The sequence below is a fragment of the Myripristis murdjan genome, chromosome 3 (genome assembly GCF_902150065.1).
Source record: "Myripristis murdjan chromosome 3, fMyrMur1.1, whole genome shotgun sequence".
Classification (NCBI taxonomy): Eukaryota; Metazoa; Chordata; class Actinopteri; order Holocentriformes; family Holocentridae; genus Myripristis; species Myripristis murdjan.
This window is the reverse complement of record NC_043982.1, coordinates 1,461,055-1,488,493: the sequence shown is the minus strand read 5'-3', so window position 1 is coordinate 1,488,493 and position 27,439 is coordinate 1,461,055. Positions and strand designations below refer to the sequence as shown.

Genomic DNA, 27,439 nt, shown 5'->3' with positions numbered 1-27,439 from the left:
AGCTTGGCCAGGTACATGCATTTCCAGCAGCAGGAAGTCTAGTTTCATCAAGCAAAATCTAGGACTACAGATTATTTTTAATGCCAGTTAGAATGAAATACGAGTCCTTTTCTGATGCTGAGATGAACATTAAAAAAACAAACAACAAAATAAGTCTTAGAATATAGGCCTGCATGACAGGGCTGTTTTCAAAAGAAAAGAAATATTTTCTAGACCTCTGAGGCTGAATTTAAGGCTTAGAGGCTGTATTTAGCACTTCTGCCACTCTTCCCCGTAATGGTTTGTTTACAGTAATTACACGTCTCAAACTTCTGTGGTCCTGATTTATTGGTTTTAAAATGCTACATAGAACACCTTTAAGGGTTGTTTAGATAGCAGGAGCACACGTCATAACTAAATGGAGTCATTTAGCAATAAACTGCAAGGTATGCAGCAACAACAACCTTGTGAGCTGTATGAAGGGAATGACAAACTGCAACAAGCATCTGACTGCATGTCTGTCTGGGAGAGGATAGGCACATAGATTGAAGGGGATTTGTTTAAGGTGGGTGAGACATTGCCTTGGACACACTAAGATTACACAAGGCAGCAGTGCATACCGAGGCTGCCCTGAATTCCACTGCCTTTCAGCAAATAAGAAATCTACAGAGACAATGCATGTGTGTGTGTCTAATAAAAACAATGATCCATCACTGAAGCTGCTCTTCACTGATTTGATAGTCAACAAAAGGCAAAGCAGATCATTGGTTCCAAACGCAGCTCTGTAACACATATTAAGGTTCGAAGTGGGCTGCTGGATAGACCAGTGGCTGCCCAATCGGGTTTGTAGGGGGGCCTCGACAAAATGAGGAATGCTTGTCATTCTTATTTAATTCAGGAAAAAATATCACAATTAGAGATGGTATAAGAAATCAGAGATTTTTCAATCTCAATAATATGGTCTCTCCATTTGTATAATCAGTTGTACAATTAAAAACTACATCAGCAGCAACACAATCATCCCATGCGGGTCCCTACCTGGGATTAAATCTTAACACATGAAGGTCTACAACCACTGATGTTTCTGTCTGAGGAGGGGGGAAAAATTGACAAGAGTTTGAAAGGCCTTGAGCTGGAGACCACCAAGAAAGAAGCCTTTCTTTCAACATTTACTGTATGCACACACACACTCACACATCTGGCTAGCACTATGACTGTAAGATGCTGTGTTTACATGTAACCACAGATTTCATACTGTGTGTGTGTGTGTGTGTGTGTGTGTGTGTGTGTGTGTGTGGAGGAGGGTATTCAGTCTTGTTGAGCTGAGTGGAACTGTCTTCTCATATTCAAGTTTCACAGTGTGCAGGAAGGAAGAGATAGCAGTGCTGTAGCAGACAGATATTGTATTCTTCACTCCACCAGGCCAGCCAGGCAGATATAGCATGCCTTGGTTTACAAGAAAACGCAGGATATGAAACACCGTACCTCTGCTTTTTCTCAGGGAATCAAAGTGAAACAAAAAATGCTGTTAGTCTACTATCAGCAAAACCATTGACTTGACTCTCAGTCAAACTGCCCCCAATCTGTTAAAACCCCAACTAGTGACAAGAAATTAGTAATTATTAGCTATAAAATGAAACATAATTATGTTAAAGGGATGGTTCACCGACAAAAAGTGTGATATTATTTAGCTTCCCCCTATTATTCTATACAGGGAGGTGGTCTTCCTGCAAGGCCTTTGGCTTGTCGCACCTTTAACAGTGCCCCTAGCTGTTATGTAGGACAGCGGGTCCCAAGGTGGGTGCCGTGGAATCCTGTTGTGCCGTGACAACTGTCCAGGGGTGCCACAGAATCTGCTTGTTTCACATAATAATTTTTCATCTCACTTAATAAACTTTACCTCATATGAACTTCATTTTACTACACATACTATGGAGTTTCTAAGTGAAAAACAGAGACATTGCTAAGATTTAACAATATTAAAATGAACGTAACATTAGCCCTAGTGAATGTGTTGCATAGGTTTTTCAACTTGGGATGTACGAGAACTCCTACTTATGCGAGATGGCTTTCTGTTCCCTTGCATGTATGTCAAGAACATGACACAAATGCAGCTGTCAATGGAACAAGACCTGTGAGTAACAGGGGTACCATGGTTAAAAAAAAGTTTGGAAACCTCAATGGCAGGAGGCTAACAGTTAGCATTTGGAGCATCCAGCCAGTATCCAGCACCACTACTGTCCTACATAACAGCGAGGGGGGAAATGAAATATGGTGAACTATCCCTTTAGCTGTACTGTCCATATAGAATTAAAAATGAATAAATATTAACAAGCTTGCCTACAAACACTTAAGGTGCTATTTTTGTGAATCAAGGTTCACATTCATGGCACAGGCTGATTGGGTGTGAGCGACAGATACTTGAGAATTGGTGCTACTTTTAGGAAACCACTTTGGAAAGAGGGATGCCTTAAGATCTTTGATTAAGCAGTGCTACTGCACTGCTGCTGGTGGTGAACTAGTTACAAAACAACTATTTTGCCAGGGCAAGGTCACTGCATTTTATCTGCATGGGCTTCAAAATAAGGACCTAAAAATTCAAGTGCTTTGCGGACAGAGTAAGGGAACGTTGCCTGTCATTCAGTCAAAGGAATTACATGCGGGTTAATCTTTTCTCCAAAAAAAAGAAAAAGAAAAAGAAAAAGAAAAACATCAGACAGCACAACATTATTGGATTAATCCCACTTTGTCATGCTTGGGTTAAACTTGGTATCTCAGGTAATTGCCTCATTACAGAGGCTAGTCCAGAGCAGGGACACACTTGTCCATTACCATCATTTGTGCAGTTAGTTGACGAGCTCTGGCCAGAACTGATGTAATTATTATTCCTTTGTGAGGCCGCTTGGTAAGATCGTAGGGACAGCTGTAAAGTAGGCATGCACAAGGCCAGGTTTTTCACAAATTTATAAGACTATACTTTAGCAGGTGCTACATTTACAGTATATCATTGTCCACTTAGTTAATGGTCAACAGTTAACAGTTAATGGTCACACATGTGAGTGTGAGGTAAAATTTCTCATGGTAGCATTGTGCAAGTGCAGGGGATTCACGTTCTCTAAAGGTGATGACAAGAACTTTATGAAACCATCTGTTTAGCTGTTACCATGTTCCAAAAATCAATCAGGGTATAGCCTAGCTGATTCTTTTGAAAAGGAAATGAGGAGACCCACTGAATGACAGCAATGTCTAGCATGTTCAGACCAGATGAACCGCCAAGTGTAGATTCACGTGTGCAGGAGCTTGGCTGTTCACACCCCAAGGGTATTTTTCAGCGCCGATGACAAGTGAATCCCTTGATGACAAGTGAATTTCCTTGAGATGGCAGTAATCATAAGAGAGACCTGCCAATAAGGAAACTGTGGAGACTGTACTTTCTAATGTATGTATGTTAACCATTGAGACACAGCAGTGATACCATTTCTAACAAATATAGTGGATTGGCAGAGTCTGAAATTTCATCAAAATGAGGGAGAAAATCGGGGGAAAATGAAACCTCAGGAGAACAGTGGGAGAGGAACAGGAAAATCACAAGAGTTGGCAAGCACTGGATGCATATTTGATGATCTATAAAGTATTTTCAGTGTTTTCTTGTGAAATTCACTTGTGCACGCTGAGAAAATTTGACAGACACTAAAACTGGAGCTTCACCATGGGCATGCCTGGTCTGAGCTGTGCAAAAAACAAAAAAAAAGGTGCGACCAAATAATGTGCTGGCACATCCAACTGTGAAAGGTGGTAGCACCAATGCTACCAGTGGAAAAGGTAGTCTGGAGCACTGCCTGTGGTGCTACTGTTTCACATTTCCTGTAAACCCTGTTGCCTGCTGCTTCTTCCTTTCCTGCTTTTGGTGGTCCTTGACATGAAAAAGTTTGTGAAACCCTGACATGAAGCATTACAGAAGATTTCACACCAAATCTAACCCAATGGCAGACAATGTAAAGTGAGGCACAGGGGGCCAGTAGAGGCTGATAACATGCAAACTGCCTCTGCTAATAGTAACACTGACAAGCAAAATGTATTTCTTCCTTTGTTTGTGGTAGCCTTTTAATGTTTATTATACAGCTTCAGACACAACATCAACTTCTATACCTTTCAGTTGTTTGTGAGTCACACAAAGCTGTAATCTGATTGGATGTGTTTTGAATTGCAAGTAGCAAAAAGAGAGAGGTCAAATCATTAGAATTTTGGTGTATGAATCACGGTGTAAATTTATAAACCACACTGCCTAAGAAAACAATGGTTCAGGAAGCACAAAGCTTATCTGCCATGATAATGTGCTGGCAGCATAATACACTGAGGTCAGAGGTCAGAGGTCAGGGTCAACCACATAACAGATCGCTTGGTGCTGGAAAGGATTCAGTGATTAGGCAGACTTATGCAAGACATATGAATACAAGATCACAATTTTTGTTATGTGCAAAAAAGGCTTTTGGTGTCAGGTTTTACCAATCATGAAATTCTCTGACAACACCCCGTTATATCCTGGTATCAGTTACAATATCCAATGGCAGGGAGGTTGCTTCTCTACTGGAAGTGGCTAATTCTGTACTGACAGCACAGATAATGGTTGGGCCACATCACGCTACAGAGGCACACAATAATGCTGATGATGAGTTGCTGAAATGTTTATGAGCTGAAATACTGCCTGCCAGACTGCCAGGCGAGCCTGGCTCAGTCCCTGTATGGCTCCTTCATTAAAGATGAATGGTTTATTTTCACAGAGGAGTCAGCTGCATCCTTATCTAGTGTCATATTGTTTCTGTTGTAGTGGCTGCCTGCAGGGCTACACAAGTTACTATGATACCATGCTGCCACAACAGAGAAAAGATATGCAATATGCAGCCGTGTGTACACATGACAGCACACACACGTGCAAACAAACATCCTTTAATGTTTTACACTCTGACCTGTGGTGAAGAAACCATGTGACAGCTCAGACCCAGACAACTTTTACCCCAGATCTTTCCACTAATGACTACAGGGAACACAAGTCATAATCAGGGTAAGAGCCTCTTCTTTTTGGTCAATCACCCACAGTGGAAACTAATAAGAATTTCTCAAATCACTTATTTCACAGCAACTGCACTTTAGACAGGCCCAATGCTGTTGTGTACTGTGTACAAAGGTCTATGTAATGTGGTGTGAGTCAAATATCTTCAAATGAAACAGAGTAGATGTCATTAGTAATGTAGTAATACAACACAAACTGTCACTGCATCCTGAGTCTTGTTGAAAATGTTTTCATCATAAAAACTTCCTGAAGAGAAAGAAAAGTAGGCAACACCACACCAACTTTCATTTACGCATGCATTACAGATGCACATAGAAAAAAAAGTCCTCTTCATCTTAATACAATGCAACTGCAACAAAATGCAGTGATGATGCCATCTGAAATGAATGCAGTATGGCCCTAGTGTAGCTACCTGTACAAAAGGAACTACAACTGACACTTGCTAGGAAGAAGCTTAAATGTACAATCATTTATATTTGGTTCGTGTTAATTTATTGCCTTCGGTGATAAACTGACTATATGGCTGGTGCTACTCTAAACTTCATTTTTCATGAGTTTTCCACAACTGTGACTAGGCTGATTTCTCAGCAGGGCATCAAGAGACAGCAAGATTTAAACTAAAACTAAAACTGAATTTAAGTCTTCATGAATAATCTTAGTCTCAATAAGAAGGAGATAAGCATAACTTTTAAGTAAATTCACAGTGTTTTCTCTGTCATTTTATGTAGCTCTGGTGCTTTGGGTAACAATTCTACTTTTGTTCATATCTGTCACTGTTTGGTTCCAAGTCATGTTTAAAGCTGAGGTTTCTAATGTTAAAATGTTTTTAATCATATTACCATTACTTCCAACACACCTTTTTATAGTTTTACATAAAAGTAAGACTAAATTACAATATTTATTTAAATTTCACCCTGTCTCTTGCAGTAGTGGTTATTTCCTTGTTGTGGTGGTGCACCACTGCTAAATGAGCACAGGGGAATTAATTTGATATTAATCAAATTATATCTTATCTTAAATCCTATTGTAATTTATCATTTAAGTTTTTTGTTTAGAGCCCATACTCCCACACATGGAAATATTCTTTTAAAATGTACAAACTCATCCAACCCAGATGAAGTGCAAATTACAGTGCAAGGCAGACAGATTAGATAATGACTGAAAGAGATTAAACAGCCTTATGTCCATGTATGAGGTGTCAGCCTATCAGGAATGTTGCGCCACAAATCCACACTGGTAATGGGTTCAACCTGTGCACCCAAACAACTGTGGACTTTGCACGTTAAACTGAGTATTGAATCACTGAAAAATGAGCGTTATTATCGAGTCACGAGACAGGCCAGATATGGGAGACAGGTAACATCCAGGTGTTCTGCCTGAATGCCTCTAAGGCTGTGTTCACACTGCAGGCCTTTCCCTCAAATCCAAATTGCAGCTTTGACTTGGTTGTTTTGGATAGCTGGAGATGCTCACTGTAAGATGTAGCCCATATCTGACACCAAGATGAGCTGACAGTCATGCATTAGAAACAATAACATAAGATGTGACATCTGGTTTTCTACTTACATTTCTCCTCCTTGTTTCTAACAGATTTCAGTTCCGGCTGATGCCCCTTTTTGCTTTGACTCAGTTGAGACAGCTCCTCAAATCCCAATTAAGTCGGTTGTTTTGCTTTTGTGTCTTTTGTCCTTCATGCTAACGCCGGCTGGGCCATATGGACAAAATTATGACAAATGTCTCAGGGAGGGGGATGAAGCTTATTTTCACAGCAACACTGAAAAATTCTGATTTGAGTGTTCAAATGCAAGTCAGATGTAGGTCGCATAGCTCAGAATTATATACATAAGGTCCTCGTCAAAACTGAATAAATTGATCCCCAGGCAGCTTTTTACTTAGGAGGAAACTTAAGACCTGTGTCACATGTGAGGGAGGAAAATATCAGAATTGGGACACTTTCAGATGTAGTGTGAATGGAGCTTAATATGGTATGGACAATACACACACCACCACCCCCTCAAATAATACATGCACAGATGCACATACACATGCTTATTTATGTAAGCAGAGTATGGTTCATATTCCTCTACATTTGACTGGCCTCCTTTAACAATAACAGTGGAAAATTGTTCAGATATGGTAAAAACAAACAGGAAACAGCAGTGTTTCCCTTCCCAGTGATCTTCAGCATTGAGAGACTGAATCAACATCTAGTCTCAGCCCAAGCTCCACTATTCCATTTCCTCTGCAGGAAACAGGTGAAATATCAAACATTACAACAAATGCTTACAATATGACATGAAGCCCAATACAAAAAAAAAAAAAAAGTCTATTTTTGGCAAGGTAATTAAGTCTGAATGAGATGCATGTCATTTTCACATATTTCCTCACCATGTGGGCAATTTCCCAGCAATGGGGAACCACTATGGGTGAGTAAACATTACAGAAACTCTGAATTGTTTCATAGCTTCTGTTTGATTGCTCATCCCGGGCTGCATGACTCAGAAAAGAACATACCGAGATAAAACCAGTAGGGTGGAAGAACAGAAAATACTGTACAGAGGTCGCATTGATGTTTCATCTCACCGTGTACAAAAGGAAAGGTGGGTAGTTGAATTTTTTACATCATGTACTAAATAAAAGGAATGAATGATGATAGCATATAACACCCTTTTGATCCTTCTTTAGATGATGTCTCTGAAATAAATCTTCCAAACTAATTTTAAAAAGGCAAACAAACAAAAAAAGTGCATTACTTTCACTATCGAGGTTCCTGGAATATTACGTCATTCAACACACTGTTTGAGTGTCAAAACATTTCCAGCTCAATGTGAAATTGCACCACTAGTACAAAGTGTTGATTTGCATTGGCTTGTGGGAGGGGATCACATACCACAATATCACAAGCACATCTACAGGGAACGCAGAACATGTGTCTAACACAAAGACACACATATGCTCTTTCTCTCTCTCACACACACACACACACACACACACACACACACACACACACACACACACACACAGGATGTGGAGTGTTGACATTTAAATTGTGCACAATGGAATAACTTTACCCAGCTGAATAATCACATATTAGCATTCATATTCAGATGCAGAACCACCAACAGTCAAAATGAGATTTACCGTCTGGCTGTGAGGGGGTGGGGGGGTGGGGGACAAGCGAGTAGCATTCAGTGAACAGAAAGATGAATTAAATCTCTAGTGTTCGACCTGATCTATGATTCACCCAGAGGCTGGTCTAAGGTCATCGCCAACGTCAGCGCTCCCTTTGGTTGGATAAGTAATGGCATTTAGTGTGGGAATTTGAATGATACAGTAGACACTGCCTCAATTATGCACAGAGGCAGTGTCTGCTGCTGTATCAACAAATGACAATACTGCTGAACGTGGGAACACATGAGACCAGGCTGCTGAATTCTGTACGTGACTAAATATGTTATGCAGCCAATGAGACAGGTTCAGGCTTGTAGCTTACTGTATGTGACTGAGCAAGAACTGGTGTATGCCATGGAAGGAAGAAAGAACCATGCAAATGATTCTTTCTTCTTTCTCACATGTTTCTTTTATGACTGTAATAACAATCACACTCAGGAAATCTATGCCCTGTTCTGGCTAGAGCTCCTAGAAAGTCACTAGGCTTCAGGACTTTAGGTAACAAAGTATTTCAGTTGTTGATTTGCAACACACATTGAAGAAAGAACATACTGTATCATATGTACTATCTTTTTGATCCCTCGTCCTCTGAGTCTCCCTACTCACTACACAACTTTGCTGCCCATGAGGTCATATTTCTTCATCTATTTAAGTAATAAATTTAGCTGTTGGAGGGCTAGGCGGTATAATGTATTTTAAGGTTTTCCAGTATGAATTCAAACAAAGATATGAATTTCCTTTGGGATGAATCAAGTATCAATCTATCATGCATTTTTACTGTGCCATCATCAATGGTATTTAATTCAAAAATATTTAAGATGAATGTTACAAAATGATTAATAAAACTGCCACCGCTGCTACCAGAGTCTAGATATTCAACAAGTCACATAATTAAACACCAACAGGAGGAAATGTATTTTTCTCTCGTGTGCCAAACATTAATATTGCCATGCAAAAAGTAACTTGGCAGTTTTTAAATTGGAGGCATGTAAAACACTCACAATGAAAGTTAAAATTTGCATATTGTGCATATTCACACACCAGCTCTCACTGCAGGTAAAGAGAGTATGCTAGTTAGTCCATGATTGACAGATTGCAATATACTGAAATCACAACCTGATTATTTTTAAGCACAGTATGAAAACTCAACAGTCTTAATAGAGGAGACTGTGTAGAATAGAGGAGCTCATTTTCATCAAGTGGAATGTATATTACAAACCAAATCACTCAAATATTATCACACCATCAAAAATATGAAAAATATCGTATTTTGGCCATTACCCTGTCCTTAAAGTGGACTAAGAAACATAAGATACGGATCTGCAGTGTTATGTTAAATAGCAAGGTGCACCAGTAGGCGTCATGTAGGGAAGGGAGCCACCAAACAGATGGACAACATAGGTAAAAGATGTATGCACATGACTTCAAGCCAAATTCATGCAGGTAGCCGGAAAATGTACTGATGCTTTGCACCAGCAATTAGGCCCATATATACACAGACATACACACACACACACACACACACACACACACACACACACGGATAGATAGATAGATAGAATTATATGGAGAAAAGTAATCAAATCTTAGTATCCGAGTGATCTGAGTGAAAATGTAATGACCAAAACGTTTCGATTTTTCCTTGATAAATTGCTAAAAAAAAATTACCTAATTGTTTATGAAATTTACAATGAACTACTTTTCTGTCCAGCTACTAATCAATTAATCAACTAATACTTTCAGTACTAGTTCATACATAACTAGCAGAAATTAATGTTAAAAGGCACTTCAATACTACCAAGCAGCACTTTATCTCAAGAAAATGTCAGGTGTTAGTGCCTACTGGCTCACTCTTGCTCACAGTCGCCCACCATGGTGTATTTTGGTGGCAGAAATTTGTGAAACTACCATGAGAACTCATTCTAAACCGTGATAGATCATTTACGTGTGCTGGATGTATGCCGCATGAAAGAGTTGTGCAAAAGGTCTTTACGTGTGTTCTGCCATGTAACGTTGTGTGCATTTGCCAATAAGCAAAGCCACATTCAAGTGACACAAACAGATTTTTGAACAAAGGTTGGCGAGACGGGCTCGATGGCAGAGATGGCGCGTATGATGGCTAGGGTTCTGGTGGTCTTGTTCCTTTCTGTCTGCCCTCACCATTAGGCATTAGGCTATTCTTCTCTTTGGTTTGATGAGTTTAGGAGACCATCGATAATTACATGGTCTCCTTACTCTCAAGTGGTCTAAGTACTTTTGTTGTTTTGTAATGATTCCCCTCACGAGGGTGGCCAAAACAGGACGTAGCCGCAGTACATTTGTTGTGACATCTGTCCAGAGTCTAGATTTTTGGAGAATAGTAAGCTAATACCGGTCTGTGCACAACCTAACGCCAAATTAGGCCTATCTGTGTTTTCCTTCGTGGTCTTCAAAAGTAGCTAGCCTCAGTAAGATTCCGTGTATGGTGAGACAATTCCGCAAAGCCAAGTAAAAATCGTACAATTTGTGTGCCAGAATAGGTAGCTAATATCGCAGGCATTTCTTGTTCAATGTCCTAAAAAACGGAAGAGCGTATATTTTTAGGACCCACTCTTCGGCATATATCCCATAACCAAGAAGTGATTCTTTCAACACAAATCAACTTTGCCTGTTATCCCCACGGTTGGTCACAGTCTCCTCTTCGGTTAAAAGCACACAGCGGATGAACTGTAATCATTACTAACTGTAAAAGGTATTATAGGTTAGGTTTTATTAAATTCTTGCACGACTTCGTGATTGACTTATATGCCGCGTTTCCCATGAGATCCTCCTCATTCGTAAATGGCCTTATTTTACGTTCTACCCCGCGCATTTATTTGCAGTTAAGCAAGTAAAGTTTAAATTGCTAGATTTTTGACGGCAGTTTGGTATAACGTTCCCGACACACGAGAGAACGGAACGTATCGGGGTTAAAAAGTAGCCAGCTCGTGCTGAGGATGAATTCCTCGAGACACTGTTTGAATCTGCGCCACAACAGTGCTGATTCAAATGTTACTAATAAAACCACTAGTCACTTTTAGCTATTTGTCACATTTGAGTATTAAATACACAACGTTATACAGACTACACATCCAAACAATTGTTATTTGAAGGAGCAATAACGGGCGTCTCCATACCTGACTGGCTTTGTGGAACTGTTTCTTCAGCCCGGCGACAGACATCCTTGAAAAAATCTGATATGTTTCACCTCTCGGAGAAAGGTTTACACAAAAGAATAGAGGGGAGAATCCAAATCAAAGAGGGAAATGTAGTCGAGTCCACTGCGCTGCACTCATCAGTCACAACCGCTCACTATTGCAGCAGCAGGGCTCCAAACTGAGGGGCGTCAAGAGTGCCAGTACTAGCACGGCTAATACCGGAAGTACAGGGATTCCGCCCCCAAAATACATGTATCAAAATGGTTATAAAAATATGATAGATAGATAGATAGATAGATAGATAGATAGATAGATAGATAGATAGATAGATAGATAGATAGATAGATAGATAGATCGCAAATAACTCATTAAAATCAAATTAGGCTAAACACATAATGGTAGACCATTTTTCAAGATATGTTTGTAGGTATTGTGTTTTTTTCTCATAAAGGTGAAGCTTGAGCACATAAGAGGGGTGGGCTACGAAGAGCGGGTTAGCGAGGCATGCTGAGGCTAAAGCCACAGTCTGCCATGTCACGAGTGCAGCTCTTTCTTGACCCGGCCTCATCAACATGGTAACATGTTACCATGGTAACATGTTACCATGTTACTATGTTACAAGGTAACAACCTGCTCCGGACCCGGTTATGTTCACGGTTTCGGCTCGTAATCGGCTTTTTTCCCTTAGGGGAATACCTCTGTGAGAGTTTTTTTTTTTTTTTTTTTGCTTGCTTGTTTGTTTGTTTGTTTGTTTGTTTACTTGTTTCATAAAAAAGACTTGTCACTTGTTTTGACCAGAAGAAAAACTATAGAGGATAATACAAATATGCCAGTGGGGCACGTGCAGAAAGGGAGTACAAAAAAACAAAGCAGAACAGCACAAAACAACAACAACAACAACAACAACAACAACAACAACAGCAACAACAACAACAAAAATTGAGGCACAATTTATAATTGTATAGCTTCTGTAAGAGGCAAGACACATACGGAACACAAAGGTCTCTTGTCCTTTTTATGGCCTTTAATAGTTTTTAAGTACTGTTCAAAATCTTTGGAAAATAAATTCTTCATTTTCAACGTATTACTCACAATACAACACTTTAATCAGCGCCTTTATTTTGAAAGTAGTAACCGGAAGTTACATGAGTTACTTAGCTTGCTTGCTGGATAAATCCATGGAGGAGGAGGAGAGGGTTTCCTGCATCGCAGAGATGTCGCCTCTTCTCAAACCCTATTGGCTGAAAGCGGCACGAGCAGAGGAAGCTCGCGCACAAACACTAAGGGGTCAGGGCTCACGTCTGGATAGACGGTGTGGATCACACAGCTGCACGCGACTGTAACGCATCTGTAGACAGATGCTCTCTCATTGGCTGGAGGGCTGCGCTGAATCAGTGCCGTCAGTCAGTCTCCCATTAGCACAATGACTTTTCTGACAACTGTAACACACCTCTCCAACTGACTCACATTCACTTTAAATAAAACTATAACTATAAATATAAACCTACAAGTAATGATCATGGCATCATGATATGGCATCTGGACTTAATTTATTATCATTATCATTGTCATTATCATTATCATTATTATTATTAGTCTTACTCGTAGTAGTAGTAGTAGTGGTGGTGGTAGTAGTAGTCCTTTATGTATTTGTTTATTTATTCTACTTTTTTTTTTTTTAAATAAGTGATAATAGATAACATGTGATCCCTTTGTATATCTTATGGTGGGGCTACTACCTCATACACCAGCACTGTTTGTTGGGTATAGCCTTATAATCAATTTGGGCAATCAGAAATAATTAAGGATTATGTTGAAAAATAGGATTTACATTAAATCCGCCTCAGAGCACCACCCTTTGAAAAGGCAAACTGATAGACAATTGAGTTATATAGTCTCATTATACATATACTAAACTACCAGTTTGGCACTCAATAAACAACTAACTTAATAAATACAACCAAAATTACAATATAAATAGCTAGTATATGTTGACGGATCTTGGAGCTCTGCAGTGTAGAGGTTGATAAAATTCACTCTAGCACAACATTAAACAGATCAGCTGGTAGATTCAAAGCATTTATTGAAAAATGGCAAAGTAAAACCAAACACACAATATGTGATCTAACTAAAGACTATGTACAGATGTGTGTGCATGTGTGTTTAGGTGTGACTGTGTTTATGTCTGTCTACAGCTGCAGACCACAGCTGGAGGAGTGGGGGAAGGCAGTGGCTCCTGCCCAAGAGGTGCAACGAGCTGGTGCTGCTTCTGGCACCCAAAAAGAGGGGAACAGACTTTTCTAGGGCTCAAAGTCTCTATCTCTCTCTCTAGAGAGAGAGACAGAGACTCTGCAAGTCTTTCTTCCATGCAAGAGGCTGTTCCCACCTGGTATTAAGATCTGTCCTTAGAAATCCAGACAAAAGCTGACACCTCTATGTACAGGTGTAAATAGCAGCCATGCGTCCTCAATGTGGCCTGAGTGATCGAATCTCAGGACACATTCAAAGGTGGCCTGGAACGCTTTTGTCCGCATCGCATTAGAGGTGTTAACAGACATGTGTCTGAGCACACATTGAAGGACTGTCCACTAAGCTCACATCCTGTCTTGTCCAGCCCAACACCCCGACACTGGCCAGACCGTCACTTTTCCAATAGAGAAACCCTCCTGCCTGATTCTGCCCAGCAGCTCAGCTGTCAGCTGATGAGCCAAATACAAACTGCAGGAACTGAAGTGAGGTGCAGGTCAGCTATGAAGCAGATGGGTAATGAATAAAAAGTCCCCTTAATAAGACATGAGCTCCCCTATTTAGGGGTCCCTATATGCAAGTTTCTTCTTCCATGTAAAATTCAGAGGTTTTTTTTTTTTTTTTTTTTTTTTTTTGCATATAGAGCAGGAAAGTAAGATCCAATCACAAGTGGGCAGTAAAATCGTAGTTAAATGAGAGAGTTAAATAAGTAAGTTAAAAAGAAAAAGAAGAAGAAAAAAGACTGGGGAAAATACATCACTCACAACACAAATAATAATACCAAAAAATGAAAATACATTACTTATAATAATAGCAATAATAAAAATGCATTCAAATGATTAACAAAAAAAAAAAAAAAACATGTTGGAGGAAAAATAAATGAATAAATGGAGGTAAATAAATAAATAACAATGACATAATCAACATAAAACCACGCTTGTGTTTCCCTCCTGGCTGCAGATTCATCCCTAAAAAATAAAAGTTTTATATCACAAAGCAAATTTGAAGCATCCTTTTAATATTTGCTGTTTGGCTTGATTTTACACCTTTACAACTGGCCCTGCAGTCATACTCATTGTTGAGCCCTGATTCTTACAAAGTTTAAAGACACCACTGCCCCCTACCTCATATGAGAAATATTAGAAATGCTTGTTTCACATGTCAGTGACAGGACCGAATTTGAGAGTTGTGTTGTTTTCATGAATGAAGGTGTACACTGAGAGAGGAAGAGAGTTAAAAGAGTTATGAATAATTTATCACAGGCAAAGTTAGCTGGAATCAGTAGGCTGGAGGAAAAAAACATGAATTTTGTTCTCAGTTCATAATCTTTTCTATACAGTCATATCTTGTGTCTATTTACCAGTCTATTAATTGCAGGCCAGATCATATAGCTTAGTATAACACTACAACTCTAAAGTGTAGTACATTCAGCATCACTCACAACTGATGGTCCCAACCCCATTGATAAAGCAAGAAATTCCACTAATTAACCCTGATAAGGCACACCTGTGAAGTGAAAACCATTTCAGGTGACTACCTCTTGAAGTTCATCGAGAGAATGCCAAGAGTGTGCAAAGCAGTAATCAGAGCAAAGGGTGGCTATTTTGAAGAAACTAGAATATAAAACATGTTTTCAGTTATTTCACCTTTTTTTGTTAAGTACATAACTCCACGTGTTCATTCATAGTTTTGATTCCTTCAGTTAGAATCTACAATGTAAATAGTCATGAAAATAAAGAAAACGCATTGAATGAGGTGTGTCCAAACTTTTGGCCTGTACTGTATATAGATAGATAGATAGATAGATAGATAGATAGATAGATAGATAGATAGAGATATATGGGTCTTTAAGAATAGCTATTACACTCACACTGCTTACATCACCAATGGAGGAAAAGGAATGTATGCATAACAAAGAGCAGAACATAAAAGAAGAAGAAATCAATGTATGAACTGTGCTGATTTTTGTATATTTGTGCTTATTTTTGTCTTGTTTATTTGACTTGACAGGCTTCAGGATCTCAGCTATGCAGCCAGCGTAACGGTGGAACATCCTAGATTTTCCTGTGTACAAGCTGTGAGGCAGCACCTGCAGATCAGAAGAGTGGAAATGCGTGACTTTCACTAGGTTGTATCTCCAATAATGGCTATAGAGCATTTGGCCACCCAGAGGCATAATGATGCCCCCTGGTGGCTGCTGATGCAAATAAGATAAATAAATATTAAATTGAATACATTCGAACTACAGCACTTTTAAGAATACCTCAACATGCAGTTAATGTAATGTTTTAATACAGTTGACTTGATCCAGGACAATGGCTGATGGACACACATCAAAACACATATGTCCAAACTCACTCTTGATCTGTTCCAGTAACTTAATGGCAGGTCTCATCACTTGTGTTTCTTAAGAAGAAACACCAATACCAACTTGCCTCTCATTAAGCCTGGGATCCTGACTTGAAGTGATTTGCTTTATGGACCCTGATATGAGAAGATATTTTGGTTTGTGTTATGGTAGAGCTGTTGCACCTAACTGCATTAGATTGTACAGGTGGACCTAATAAAGTGTCCACTGAGTGTATATAGGTGGTTGACATTTCAGCCTGAAAAAAGTGTTGCTGTTTTTTTTACTTCAAATATTAGGCATGAAAATTATTGAGTTGCATAGTACTGACTCTTAGATTTCCTAAAATATATACTGTCTTTTAGATTTTGTATTGGAATCTGAAATTATTCACTGATTTGCTGTATTAGTGCCACTAAACCGGTTACAGCAAACATTCATTTATAACAAATTTAAATTGTTTTCATTAAAATTGATTTCATTTATTACAAATGTAAATGAGTAAATGCGTCCCTCTTCCCCGTTCTCCTCTCCTTCTCTCCTCTGCTGTCATCCTCACCTATCTTCTCATCTTCATTTTCATAAATAAGACAAAACGACAAACGGACTGCATGCCAAAGGTTCTGATATTCCACAGACAATTTGATTGGGATGATAGAAAGTACAATCTGATTTGTTTGGCCACACAAAAGCTTCCCAAGTTGTTGCATACAGTTCACCTGCAGCTCCTCCCCACCATATAGCCCCATGATCTGTTCCACATACTGTTTGTCATCATATTTAACATTAATAAACTGTCCCTCGATGTATTTTTCCTTTTCATCTGAATCTGTTTCGAGATTGGGTTGATGAGATGTGACATCTTCTGACTGGACTCGGCTCTCCAGTGGGAAAGCAACAGTGGTTTGACTGAGCACATGGAAGGATAAAAAGGACAATTTCTGGGATAAAACCACTTTTTGATCAGAGCTGCCTCAAAACATTACGCTTGACTTTTCCAGGTCTGGTTAAAAACTGGTAAAAGTGAGTGATAAATTGCATGAATGTACAGCATGTTCTGAACCATATAAAACGTTGTTCAGTATGCGCTGTACATGCCCAAATAGCTGATCCTACTGTAAATTGTCCAGCACCCAGTAGGCACTGATGTGGTGAGACCAGACTAAGGAAGCCGCTCAGACTGAGACGTGTGTGGCTCTTAAAAGAACCTTTGGGTTGTGGTCGAACGGTGGTAGTTGCTCGGTTTACTTGGCCTTGGCCGGCTTGTCGGTCTTCTTGGGCAGCAGCACGGCCTGGATGTTGGGCAGCACGCCGCCCTGAGCGATGGTCACTCCGCCCAGCAGCTTGTTGAGCTCCTCGTCGTTGCGGACGGCCAGCTGCAGGTGACGCGGGATGATACGGGTCTTCTTGTTGTCACGAGCGGCGTTGCCGGCCAGCTCGAGGATCTCAGCCGTCAAATACTCCAACACAGCCGCCAGGTACACCGGGGCACCGGCACCCACACGCTCGGCGTAGTTGCCTTTGCGCAGAAGCCTGTGGACACGGCCGACGGGAAACTGGAGCCCGGCACGAGATGAACGGGTCTTTGCCTTAGCACGAGCCTTGCCGCCGGTTTTTCCTCTTCCACTCATGTTGAAGTCGTCTCACAATTAAGCCTGAAAGAATATAAACTGTACCGGCCAAGCACGGCTATATATACACTGAGAGCGCGCGGGGAGGTTTACCAGCATCCAATGAGGAAAGAGGCTGCCAGCACACAGGCAGCGCGCGCCTAGTTTGAATTTAGGCGGACATTTTCACACAACTTTTGACCAATCATCGCCGGGCATTTCGCCGCTGTTGCGCTAATGGAGGAGGGTCTTGACTAGAAACCAATCAGACAAATTTGTTGATGATGCAAAACAGCGTCACGTTTTACGGATTCCCTTAATTCATCGCTCCTAGTCTGATGTGTTCGAAAAAGTTCATTCAGCAAACTAGTTTTTACTCACAACCCCCTTTGGCGTTCATTACTATATTATTATAGAGAAGTCTTTTAATTGATAACTTGCACATAAGATCTGGCCTCAATAAAACTTGAGCGTTTGTAGATAATCAGTTAATTTTCTCTATGATCCTACATAAATGTAGGTTTTATCGTTTGTATATGCTTTCAGTGTCTATACATTCATCTGTCACACTATGTACAGCTGAGCTGGGTTTTTGTAAATCAACATTGTTTAAGACAAATGACTGCAAAATTAGAGGTAAACTTGTGGCTGTCTTTCAAATGTGGAATCTCGTATTTCATCAAGTATTAATTTACCTTGAAATTGGTATTTCGTGTTTTGTAATACTGGACCGGAGGTTAGATGCTGCCAGCCAACACTTAGTTTCATCTAGTTTATGAGTTATAACAGTCTGAGTACTTTTACATAGTAGTATTTGAACTCCATCGTTTTTTCATAACTCATGATTACGTACAGGATTTGTGGCTCTTATTTGAAGCTGGAAGTGGCTCTTAAAAGAGCCGTTGTGTGAACTGGTCCGGACTAGTTTAAGCCCTCTCTCCACGGATGCGGCGGGCCAGCTGGATGTCTTTGGGCATGATGGTGACCCTCTTGGCGTGGATGGCGCACAGGTTGGTGTCCTCGAACAGGCCGACCAAGTAAGCCTCGCTGGCCTCCTGCAGAGCCATGACGGCCGAGCTCTGGAAGCGCAAGTCGGTCTTGAAGTCCTGGGCGATCTCTCGCACCAGGCGCTGGAAGGGCAGCTTGCGGATCAGCAGCTCGGTAGACTTCTGGTAGCGGCGGATCTCTCTCAGAGCCACGGTACCGGGCCGGTAGCGGTGAGGCTTCTTGACGCCGCCGGTGGCCGGGGCGCTCTTCCTTGCCGCCTTGGTGGCCAGCTGTTTCCTGGGGGCTTTGCCTCCGGTGGATTTACGGGCGGTTTGCTTGGTTCTAGCCATGGTTTACAGCACAAACTCTCTTCACAGTGGAAGAATGAATGGGGCTTATGCTGCCTTGTCCGTATTATATAGCCAACGCTGGAGCCCTGGCTGACGCTGATTGGTCCACTGTAGAGGAGCGCATGCGTCTGATTGCAGGAATGGCGTTTTAAAATTCCCGCCAACTGCCTATTGTTTTAGTGGTGACTGTCCATGATGTCTGAGAGATTCTAGGTTATTTGTATCTAATAGTTACAAAAGGTAAATAAAGAAAAGAATAAGCAAGAGCAATGTGCAGTGAGTCTCATCTATTTAAGTAACAAATGTTAATGATTGAACTTAAAAAAAAAAAAAAAGGTAGAGATGAGTATGCAATGCTCCCTTAAAACGTCTTTATGGAGTATTTCTGATGATGTAAACGTCTGATGAAACGAATGAGTTTAAGGAGATCAGAAGAGGTATAGATGATCTGTGTTATTATGTCATAAGATGTATATGTAGAGTTTGGTCGGAGACAAGTAACATAACCTTCCAACAAATGATGTACTGCTTCTTCTTTTTAATTTCCGACAGTGTAGGCACCGCAAGGCGTATTACTGCCCTCCAGTGGTGTCTTGTTTAATTAGATCTTCCCATAGACTCCAGTATCATGCAGGAACTGCAGTACTACCTTGGAAATCATTGGTGGTTCTTATTATGGCCTTATTATGGCCAAAAAAAGAGAACAGAAAAGGCCTCCACTCCTAGCTCAGACATCCTTATAAATAGATGGTGTCTCTCTGTGTTACTGCATTCTAGGAACAAATGCTTGATTGTTTCTGGCTGCCCACACTGACATAGCCCTGTGTCATGGTCATTCTTTCCTATTATAAACAGGTTCTGATTTAACCCACAGTGCCCCAACCTCAGCCTGCACAACTTAACTGCGTCTCTATGAGATGAGATGATACAAGAGCATTTCCTAGTGACTTTAGGTTGGACAGAGAAATAGGGCCGGTAGGACCCCTCTCACCCCAGACACAAACTGTTTCAACTTCTCCCCTCTGGTCGGCGCTACAGAGCACTGTTCGCCAGAACCACCTGTCACAGAAACAGTTTTTCCCCCAGGCTGTTGCTCTGATGAACTCTTCATAGTCACAGAGTGTCAGGTCCATACACACTGCATCAAAGGCATATCACTGCACATATGCCTTTACATAGTTGTTATAGTGGTTGTTTGTTTAGTTGTTTATTTTTTCTTGCCCCTGCTGTTTTCTGATTTTTTTATTTAATTTATATCAGTTTGCACTGTTCACTTTTTCTATTTGCACTGAAAGTTTCAACGTTTACCGGAATCAGATTCCTTGTATGTGAACGCATACTCGGCCAATAAAGCTTATTATAGTTCTAATGAATCCCCCCTGCTCTACCCTGTCCAGGAGCATTGTTATGTTGCGCCGCTGCTGCGTCTTTCTATAGACCAAGTCGACGTAACCCTCACTGTGCAGCTCCATCTGTATGATTGGTTAAGGTGCAGATGGTGGCTAACGAGGCACTAGGCTACACAACTCTTGTGCACGCCCCCAAACCAAAACACGCGTGTGCGCGCGCGCACACACACACACACACACACACACACACACACACACACACACACACACACACACACACACACACACACACACACACACACACACACACACACAAAGTTCGTGCATTCATTCGCGCCAGCTGCAGACCATTGTTCCCTTCGTCAGTATTAATACTTTGGTCCTCTCTGGTTTTCTCTAGTTTACTATAGTTTTCAAAAGAGTGTACGTGTTTTTTTTAACAGAAAAAAAAGAAAAGAAAAAAGAAAAAAAGACATCTCACATTAGGCTATCAGCCGATTTAGCTGAGGTGTAGTCTGAATTAACACCGTAGTGTGCTTTCATTTTGAAGGGGCATTGTTGTCACTGATCAAAGCAAATTCAGACAAACAAAGTGAAACCTCACATGCAGAGCAGGAAACACTGACCATGTTATTTGAGTTTCTTATAATGGATGTTATTAAGCTACTATGTGATTCCTGCGTCGTGCCATGCATGCGTTAGATTTCTACCATGGCGCTTACATGGCACTGGACTGTATCCCCTGTTAGAAGTGATCGAATCACCTTTTACCATTGAAGTGTGTGTGTGTGTGTGTGTGTGTGTGTGTGTGTGTGTGTGTGTGTGTGTGTGTGTGTGTGTGTGTGTGTGTGTGTGTGTGTGTGTGTGTGTGTACTAGTCTCCCTGCTTAAGAGAAACAGGGAGACCAGTACCACAGTGTATTAGGGCCATTGTAGGGACAAAAGAAATGACGGGAGCTAGAAAAAAACTTTGATACTCTCTGAGATTAAAGCGGTAAAGTTCTTTCTTTTCCTGCCAATCTAGCGGTCCACACTCCAGTCCAGTAGGTGGCGGTAAGGCGCCTGCAAGTAATAGCCCATCGCCATTAACGCTCAAAGAAGACGACGAAGGCGAAAGCCCGCTAACATTGACCTGCTGCCAGCCAGATCGCTCCGGGTATGACACACTTATCGCAGTTAACTTTGAATGTACGGCAGCTTGACAGCTGTTGTTGGTGCTTTAAACTTCTTGGTTTAGTTTAAATGCTTCGCCAACTTTTCTCCTCATTTGGTGTGGTGACAGTTGGCTAGTAGGCAGGTTTTGGCGCGGGCTTGTAGCCTCAGTCAGTAGCTAACAACATTAGCAGCATAGTGTTCCTCTCTTCTAGCTACAGGCGGCTACTCCTGAAGCTTACCGACTTCATGTGTTTCAAGCCTCTCTCGTTCCATGGTCAGATTTGAGTGTTGAATATCGGACGTTTTACAACATATTCTTGTTAGTTTGTCATCCCTCCTTATGGACGACATACCAACCTTACTGTCAGTAAAGGTAGAGGTCTGAATGAGAACGAGAAGGACTGTTTTTGCTGTGATGTGCTCGGTAGTGAGCCGACAGTCATACCATGCTGCTAGTACGAGGGACACGGCCTTACATATTTGATCACTAATGGAGAATGGTAGATTTTAGAATGCTACACACTGATACAGCAAGTTGTACACTCATATCTGTAGTATGTTGTCGTCTTCTTCTTCTTCTTCTTCTTCTTCGTTGTTTCTGGTAGTTTAGACGCTACTAGGCATATTACTGCCCTCCCCAGGACAAACTTGACTAACATGACCACACTTGATATTTTCACATAGAAGCCTGAATCATGCAGGAAATGTTTAACTGCTTTTTTGATCAGCTGCTGGTTCCCACTTTGGCCAAAGAGAATAACACGAGTCCACGATCCGTCAGTTCTGTATTTCCTCCAATCCAGGAAAATGTGCTTGACTGTTGCAGGACATCCACACTCACATCATCCAATTGGATGTTTTCATATAATGTCCAAGTACTCAGTTTGCAAATTTTAACCGAATCCCTTCGGGTACCAGAACAATAGCTGGATTTTTGTAGTCTGAGGAGGCAAAGAAAAACAGTGCCTTCCTTTCCTTTCTTTTTCCCATTATCCCTGCCATTCTCTTTCAACCCCCTCCTTGATTTTTCCTCTAAGTTCCACTCTTCCCAATGATATATTTACATCTATTTCTGTTTTTTTTTTTTTTTTGTTAGGATTGCCTTTGCTATAGAATTTGCTATTTCATTTCCCTCAAGCTTGCCTAGGAATTTGACTTCACAGCCAGTCCTCCCAGTTCTGAACATGACAGATGAGATCTCATTAATGAGGTCAGGCTGGGCTTTTCATTTACCTCTGTTTGAAGCCAGCATTACCGCCACCAACTGGAATGGTGTGTGGCTCTGGAATCTATTCTTTCACTAATTCTAATAACCAAAATTGAATTGTCTCTTCTGTTTCCACTGCTCTGATCATTTCCAAAATTCGATCAGTCTCTTCACAATAGAGCTACTTTTGTCTTGCTTGTCTGGGTGTGACTAGGGCTGGGGAATTAATTGCATTTTATTTTAAGTTATGAATTTGGCTCCCGATGATTATGAAAACAAGATAATTGAGATAAAACAATGCATTCCGTTTCACAGTGAGGCTCTCTTTTTGTCTTTTGTTGTTAATTCAACACAGTGCGCTTTCACCCCTCCTTAAAACTCCCTCTCAGCCAAGCTATCACCTGTGCTGCTGCTTGTGTTGCCTCCTCTGTCCAGGACTCTGGTGCCACGAGCTTGATCCAATGGAAGACGGCCTTTTTGACATGCCTCACTACGACCACACAGAGGATGAACCTTTCCCACCTCTCCCACCACCCCACTCCCCAGGCCAGGGAGCAGGAGAGGAAGCCGACCCTTTTGAAAACGGTGAGGAGCATGCTGAGAATTCACAACAGCCATTCTGAAATGAAATAGGGTAATCACAGGCGTTACTAATGACATTAATTAAGGTTCTGTTCCATTTAAGGGTAGCAGAGCCCTTCCTTTGAACCAGCACGGCCCTGGCAGCACCAATAAGAGCTACATAGAATTGGAACCTTAATTAATATCATTATTAATGCCTGTGTTTACACTTCTGTTCATGTCAGAATGGCCACTAGGAAAAAGATCTTTTGTATTTAAGCTGGTGTTTAACCGTTACAACAGTGCTTCCTGCTGCAGATACAGGCACTTGCCACTTAGGAAGCTGCCCTGTCACATAAATCATGTGTGGTGTTGTTGATGCAGGTGACGGAGAGGGCGAAGTGTCCAAACTGGCCGAGGTTCCTGCTGCCAAAAGGACGGCAGTCAAGAGACCACAGCCCAAGCTGGATTCCCAGAGGTACCTAATAGTAGAGCTCGACCTGTATGGGTTGTTCAGGGCTGATACCGATTATTAGTTGTTCATGAGGCCAATTACCGATATTTGGAACCGATATGCATTTACAGTAAAAATGAAAATCTTTGTCTCTGAAAACTGTACACCCTCTACAGTCGATGTATGTATTAAATAGTACAAGTGCTGAGATTTTTCTCTTAAGCAAAAGTAGCAATACTACGGTGTAAAAATACTCTGACGCAAGTATAAGTCTTCCATTCAAAATCTTACTGAAGTAAATATAATTATGACGAGCAAAATACACTTAATGTAACAAAAGTATAAGCGCATTTCACTACTGGATTATAAGTACTGCTGTGTTAATGTGTTCATCACTTAAATATTGCATCTGGTAAAGGTGGAGCTCATTTTAATTGGTTTTATAGGGCTGAATAGCCTACCTGCATTACCACATGATTGTATTGGTAGACTCTCATTTTACATGACTCAACTGAATTGGCAAGGTAACTATTAACTAAGTCATCTAAGTCAAATGAATTTTAAGAGTAAAAAGTAATATGTTTGCCTTTAAAATCAGGTGCAGAAACATTAGAAGTGTTTCTAAAGTACTAGTCAAGTACCTCAAATGTGCTAGCTAGAAGAGTACTTGAGTAGCTATACTTGGTCATTCCACCACGTGGATCGACAGAGGCCTTAGATACAGTTCTGTTATGTCTGAAGTATATTACAGCAGTTTCCCTCAACTCCGTGTTACATGAAACAGCTTCAAGACATTTCGGCAGTGTTGCTGTTAACAGGTAATTCAGTTAGACATGGAATGAGACTGACTCCTTTATGCTAGCTAAATGCAAGAAATAACGTCATAGCTTTTTGGGGTTTTTTTTTCTAGTCATCTGGCTAAATAATGAACCAGCAAATGAATTCATGGACGTTTGCTAATAGATTCCAATTAGCTGTAAGAGACTCGACATCATACAGATGAGTAATGTTACATTTGCAGTGTGGAAGCTTAAATAGGTCCCTGTTGCACTGACACCAGTGCTATTTAAAGATACATGAGCCGTTGCCTCTTGCATAATTTGAAACTCCAGTAACACTTAGTATTTACAGTTAACACTGCAGGCTAATGTTATCATGGCAACAAAGTTAAATTGATCTCTCTGGTAGTCTCTGTCACTCATCAGCAATAGCAGGTTGAGCCACAAAGACTCTTAAAATATGATTTAAGCATGTACTTTGAATTCAGCGATCACTTTATCATCAGTGTTCCAGCTAGAACATTAACATAGATGACACTGAGATAGTGTTTTGTCTCCAGGCTGACATCAGACAGAGGACTTCCAGCTCTGCGCACGCTGTTCGATAATGTGCATTTCAAAGGCAAGGGCCATGAGGTAAGAGCTGGCCACAAATCTGCCAGCACAGTCACTGGAGTTTTGCTTGTAGTCACTCAGAGTGTGTTGTGAACACGAGGCACAGCATTTGTGTGTGTCCTGTCAGGCAGAGGACCTGCGGCTGCTCATGCAGAAGATGGAGAACTGGGCCCACAGGCTGTACCCCAAACTGCAGTTTGAGGACTTCATTGACAAAGTGGAGAAGCTCGGCAGCAAAAAAGAAGTTCAGGTCAGATGAAGACGGATTTCTCTTTGACATGCCGACCACTGATAAGAGCTGTTCAGTTTTCTGTCAGAATAGCATGTTAAATCATTTCATTTTTTTCTTGTCTCAGACTTGTCTCAAGCGAATACGACTGGACATGCCGCTGACACATGACGATTTCATCAGTAGAGATGGTAGGTAATAACAGTACCAGCTCTGCCTATGTGCCAGCGCTGCGCCCCCTCAGGGTGAGAAATTGCTATACTTGGGTTCAGTGTGGCAGCAAATAGCAGGAGTCAAGCCACCAAAATAAAGACCACAACAAACAGAGATCCATTGTGCTGTATGAGGGGGAGAAAAAGGTTTCACACAGTGTTTGCATCTATACACAGGTAATTTAAAAAATACACAGAATGACATGATTCCATGAAAGATTAACTTGAGATTCTGAACCTAGATGAGGAGGCAGCAGCCCCTGCACCACAGGTCTTCCAAGACCCAGACCCATTTGGTGGAGGGGGCTTCCCTGATCACCTGCAAGGTCCTGTCCACTCCACCCCGGCCCCCGCTGCCCCAGCCCTGACTGAGGAGCAACGCAAACGCATGGAGCTGAACAGACAGCTGGCCCTGGAGAAGAGACTGGCCCGCAAGCAGCAGCAGCAGCAGCAGCACACAGGTCAGCTGTGCTCCTCCCACACGAGAAAAGGTTGAGGAGCACAGAACCGCTAACAAGGACCTTCTGGACATTGTACATAAAAACATAAGAAATTAGAGAGAGCTAGTATGAATTCAGAGGAATAGGTTTGTTTAATGAACAATAACGTGGTTAACAAATATAAAACTGAAGTATGGCTAGGTCACATACTGCAATATTTTTGACCAAATACTTCAATATCAATATTGTGACAATATTGTAGTGATGACTGTTGTTGCTTTCATAAGTTATATGAGAGCAAAAGAGATTTCTGAAACAATCATCAGTAATGTGGATTTGAAGAGCAAACTGAAACAAATAGAAAAGCTACAGCAGTCTAATACATTCAGAAAACTGCATCTCTTTACTGCAGTACACCAGGAAAAGACAACACTTACACTATAACATGAGATTACCATATCTAAAATTCCAGACGATATCTACCCTCACATCATATCAATATAATATTGATATATTGCACAGCCCTAAACTGAAGTATGAACACCGCATGAAAAGTTTGGGACGTTACTTTTTGTTTTGTATAACCTAAACTTAGTCGTTAAAGAGTTGCATAACAGTTATGTCATGTAAGAAAGATAGCTATAATAAGCAAAGGATTCAACCTACACCTTTTCAGTCAGAAAATATATCTATCTGCTGTTCCTTTTGGATGAATTCTTCATTTATTTATATATACATTCATTTGGTAAAATGATTAAGAAGTTTCCCAAATAAACAATTACTACTTGACACAAGTTGCAATTAGAACACTAGAACATGTTGTATAGTGGGGCGGCTTAGCTCAATATATCACAACAATCGTTCATTTTGTGATAAAAGCACCAAATTTGGTAGATGTGTTGGTGGATATATTTCAAACAAATCTGGATATTGGGCCATCACAAAAGCGCCCCCTAGTGGCCGTAGCAGGCATTTGATTTGTTAAAATGAATAAAAATATAAAAATGATTCATTAAAATATTTAAAAAATGTAAATACACATTAAATTAAGAAAAAATACAGTTATACACACTCAGTTTCTCAAACACTTTCTGCCCCCCCCACCACAACCACCACTGCAAGCCAGCTAGCCAACGAGCTGGCTAGCGTATATTCAGGACCGAAAATTGAAAAAAGCCCCTTAGAAAACAACATGGTAGGCATTTTTGAGGAAAAGCACTTTATCTGTTGTTTCTGTATGATTATTTAATGCTGAATCCATTTCTGCTGTATGCCAAGCTGTAAAAGTTACAATTTAGTCCTAATTATTGATTAATTAGCATAATTATTGATTAGTCGCCCAAAGTCAGAAATGGCTATCAGTTTCCTATTTGTCAATATTCTATATATGATTGTTTGGTATCATTGTAAAGGGGAGCTTTCATTTAAGCCCATGGGTGTCTCTTTCTGACAAACACAGAGGTCACATGACCTCCTTAAACCATAAATTACACACATTTTC

At 40.8% G+C, this 27,439-nt stretch overlaps 4 protein-coding genes across 7 annotated transcripts in view; 1 reads left to right on the top strand and 3 right to left on the bottom strand.

Annotated features, from left to right (window-relative positions):
- Window positions 1-11,559, bottom strand: part of sh3gl3a (SH3-domain GRB2-like 3a) — a 39,053-nt gene extending 27,494 nt beyond the window's left edge. The window contains exon 1 of the mRNA XM_030048622.1: window positions 11,377-11,559. Within this exon, the coding sequence (XP_029904482.1) occupies window positions 11,377-11,421 (45 nt within the window). The 5' untranslated portion in view covers window positions 11,422-11,559. The remainder of the gene's footprint in view (window positions 1-11,376) is intronic.
- Window positions 660-18,954, bottom strand: LOC115357218 (histone H3). The gene is made up of 3 exons (XM_030048629.1): window positions 18,524-18,954; window positions 12,731-12,734; window positions 660-669 (listed from the first exon to the last, which is right to left on the bottom strand). The coding sequence occupies exon 1, from the start codon at window positions 18,936-18,938 to the stop codon at window positions 18,528-18,530; it is 411 nt and encodes a 136-aa protein (XP_029904489.1). The 5' UTR covers window positions 18,939-18,954; the 3' UTR covers window positions 660-669; window positions 12,731-12,734; window positions 18,524-18,527.
- Window positions 15,620-17,902, bottom strand: LOC115357217 (histone H2A-like). The gene is made up of 2 exons (XM_030048628.1): window positions 17,240-17,902; window positions 15,620-15,733 (listed from the first exon to the last, which is right to left on the bottom strand). Exons 1-2 carry the CDS (start codon window positions 17,620-17,622, stop codon window positions 15,670-15,672), a joined length of 447 nt encoding a protein of 148 aa, XP_029904488.1. The 5' UTR covers window positions 17,623-17,902; the 3' UTR covers window positions 15,620-15,669.
- Window positions 18,955-19,168: 214 nt separating the features above from the next.
- The window catches only part of tipin (timeless interacting protein), a 10,320-nt gene continuing 2,049 nt past the window's right edge, over window positions 19,169-27,439 (top strand). Inside the window, exons 1-7 of one of the 4 annotated variants that reach the window (XM_030048623.1) lie at window positions 19,169-19,280; window positions 23,084-23,233; window positions 23,594-23,687; window positions 25,003-25,078; window positions 25,185-25,307; window positions 25,414-25,477; window positions 25,741-25,959. In XM_030048623.1, coding sequence (XP_029904483.1) covers window positions 19,241-19,280; window positions 23,084-23,233; window positions 23,594-23,687; window positions 25,003-25,078; window positions 25,185-25,307; window positions 25,414-25,477; window positions 25,741-25,959 — 766 coding nt within the window. In that variant the 5' untranslated portion in view covers window positions 19,169-19,240. Of the gene's footprint in view, window positions 19,281-21,293; window positions 21,443-21,538; window positions 21,716-22,578; window positions 22,652-23,083; window positions 23,234-23,593; window positions 23,688-25,002; window positions 25,079-25,184; window positions 25,308-25,413; window positions 25,478-25,740; window positions 25,960-27,439 lie in introns of those variants that run through there. The other 3 variants (XM_030048625.1, XM_030048624.1, XM_030048627.1) reach the window with 3 other exon arrangements.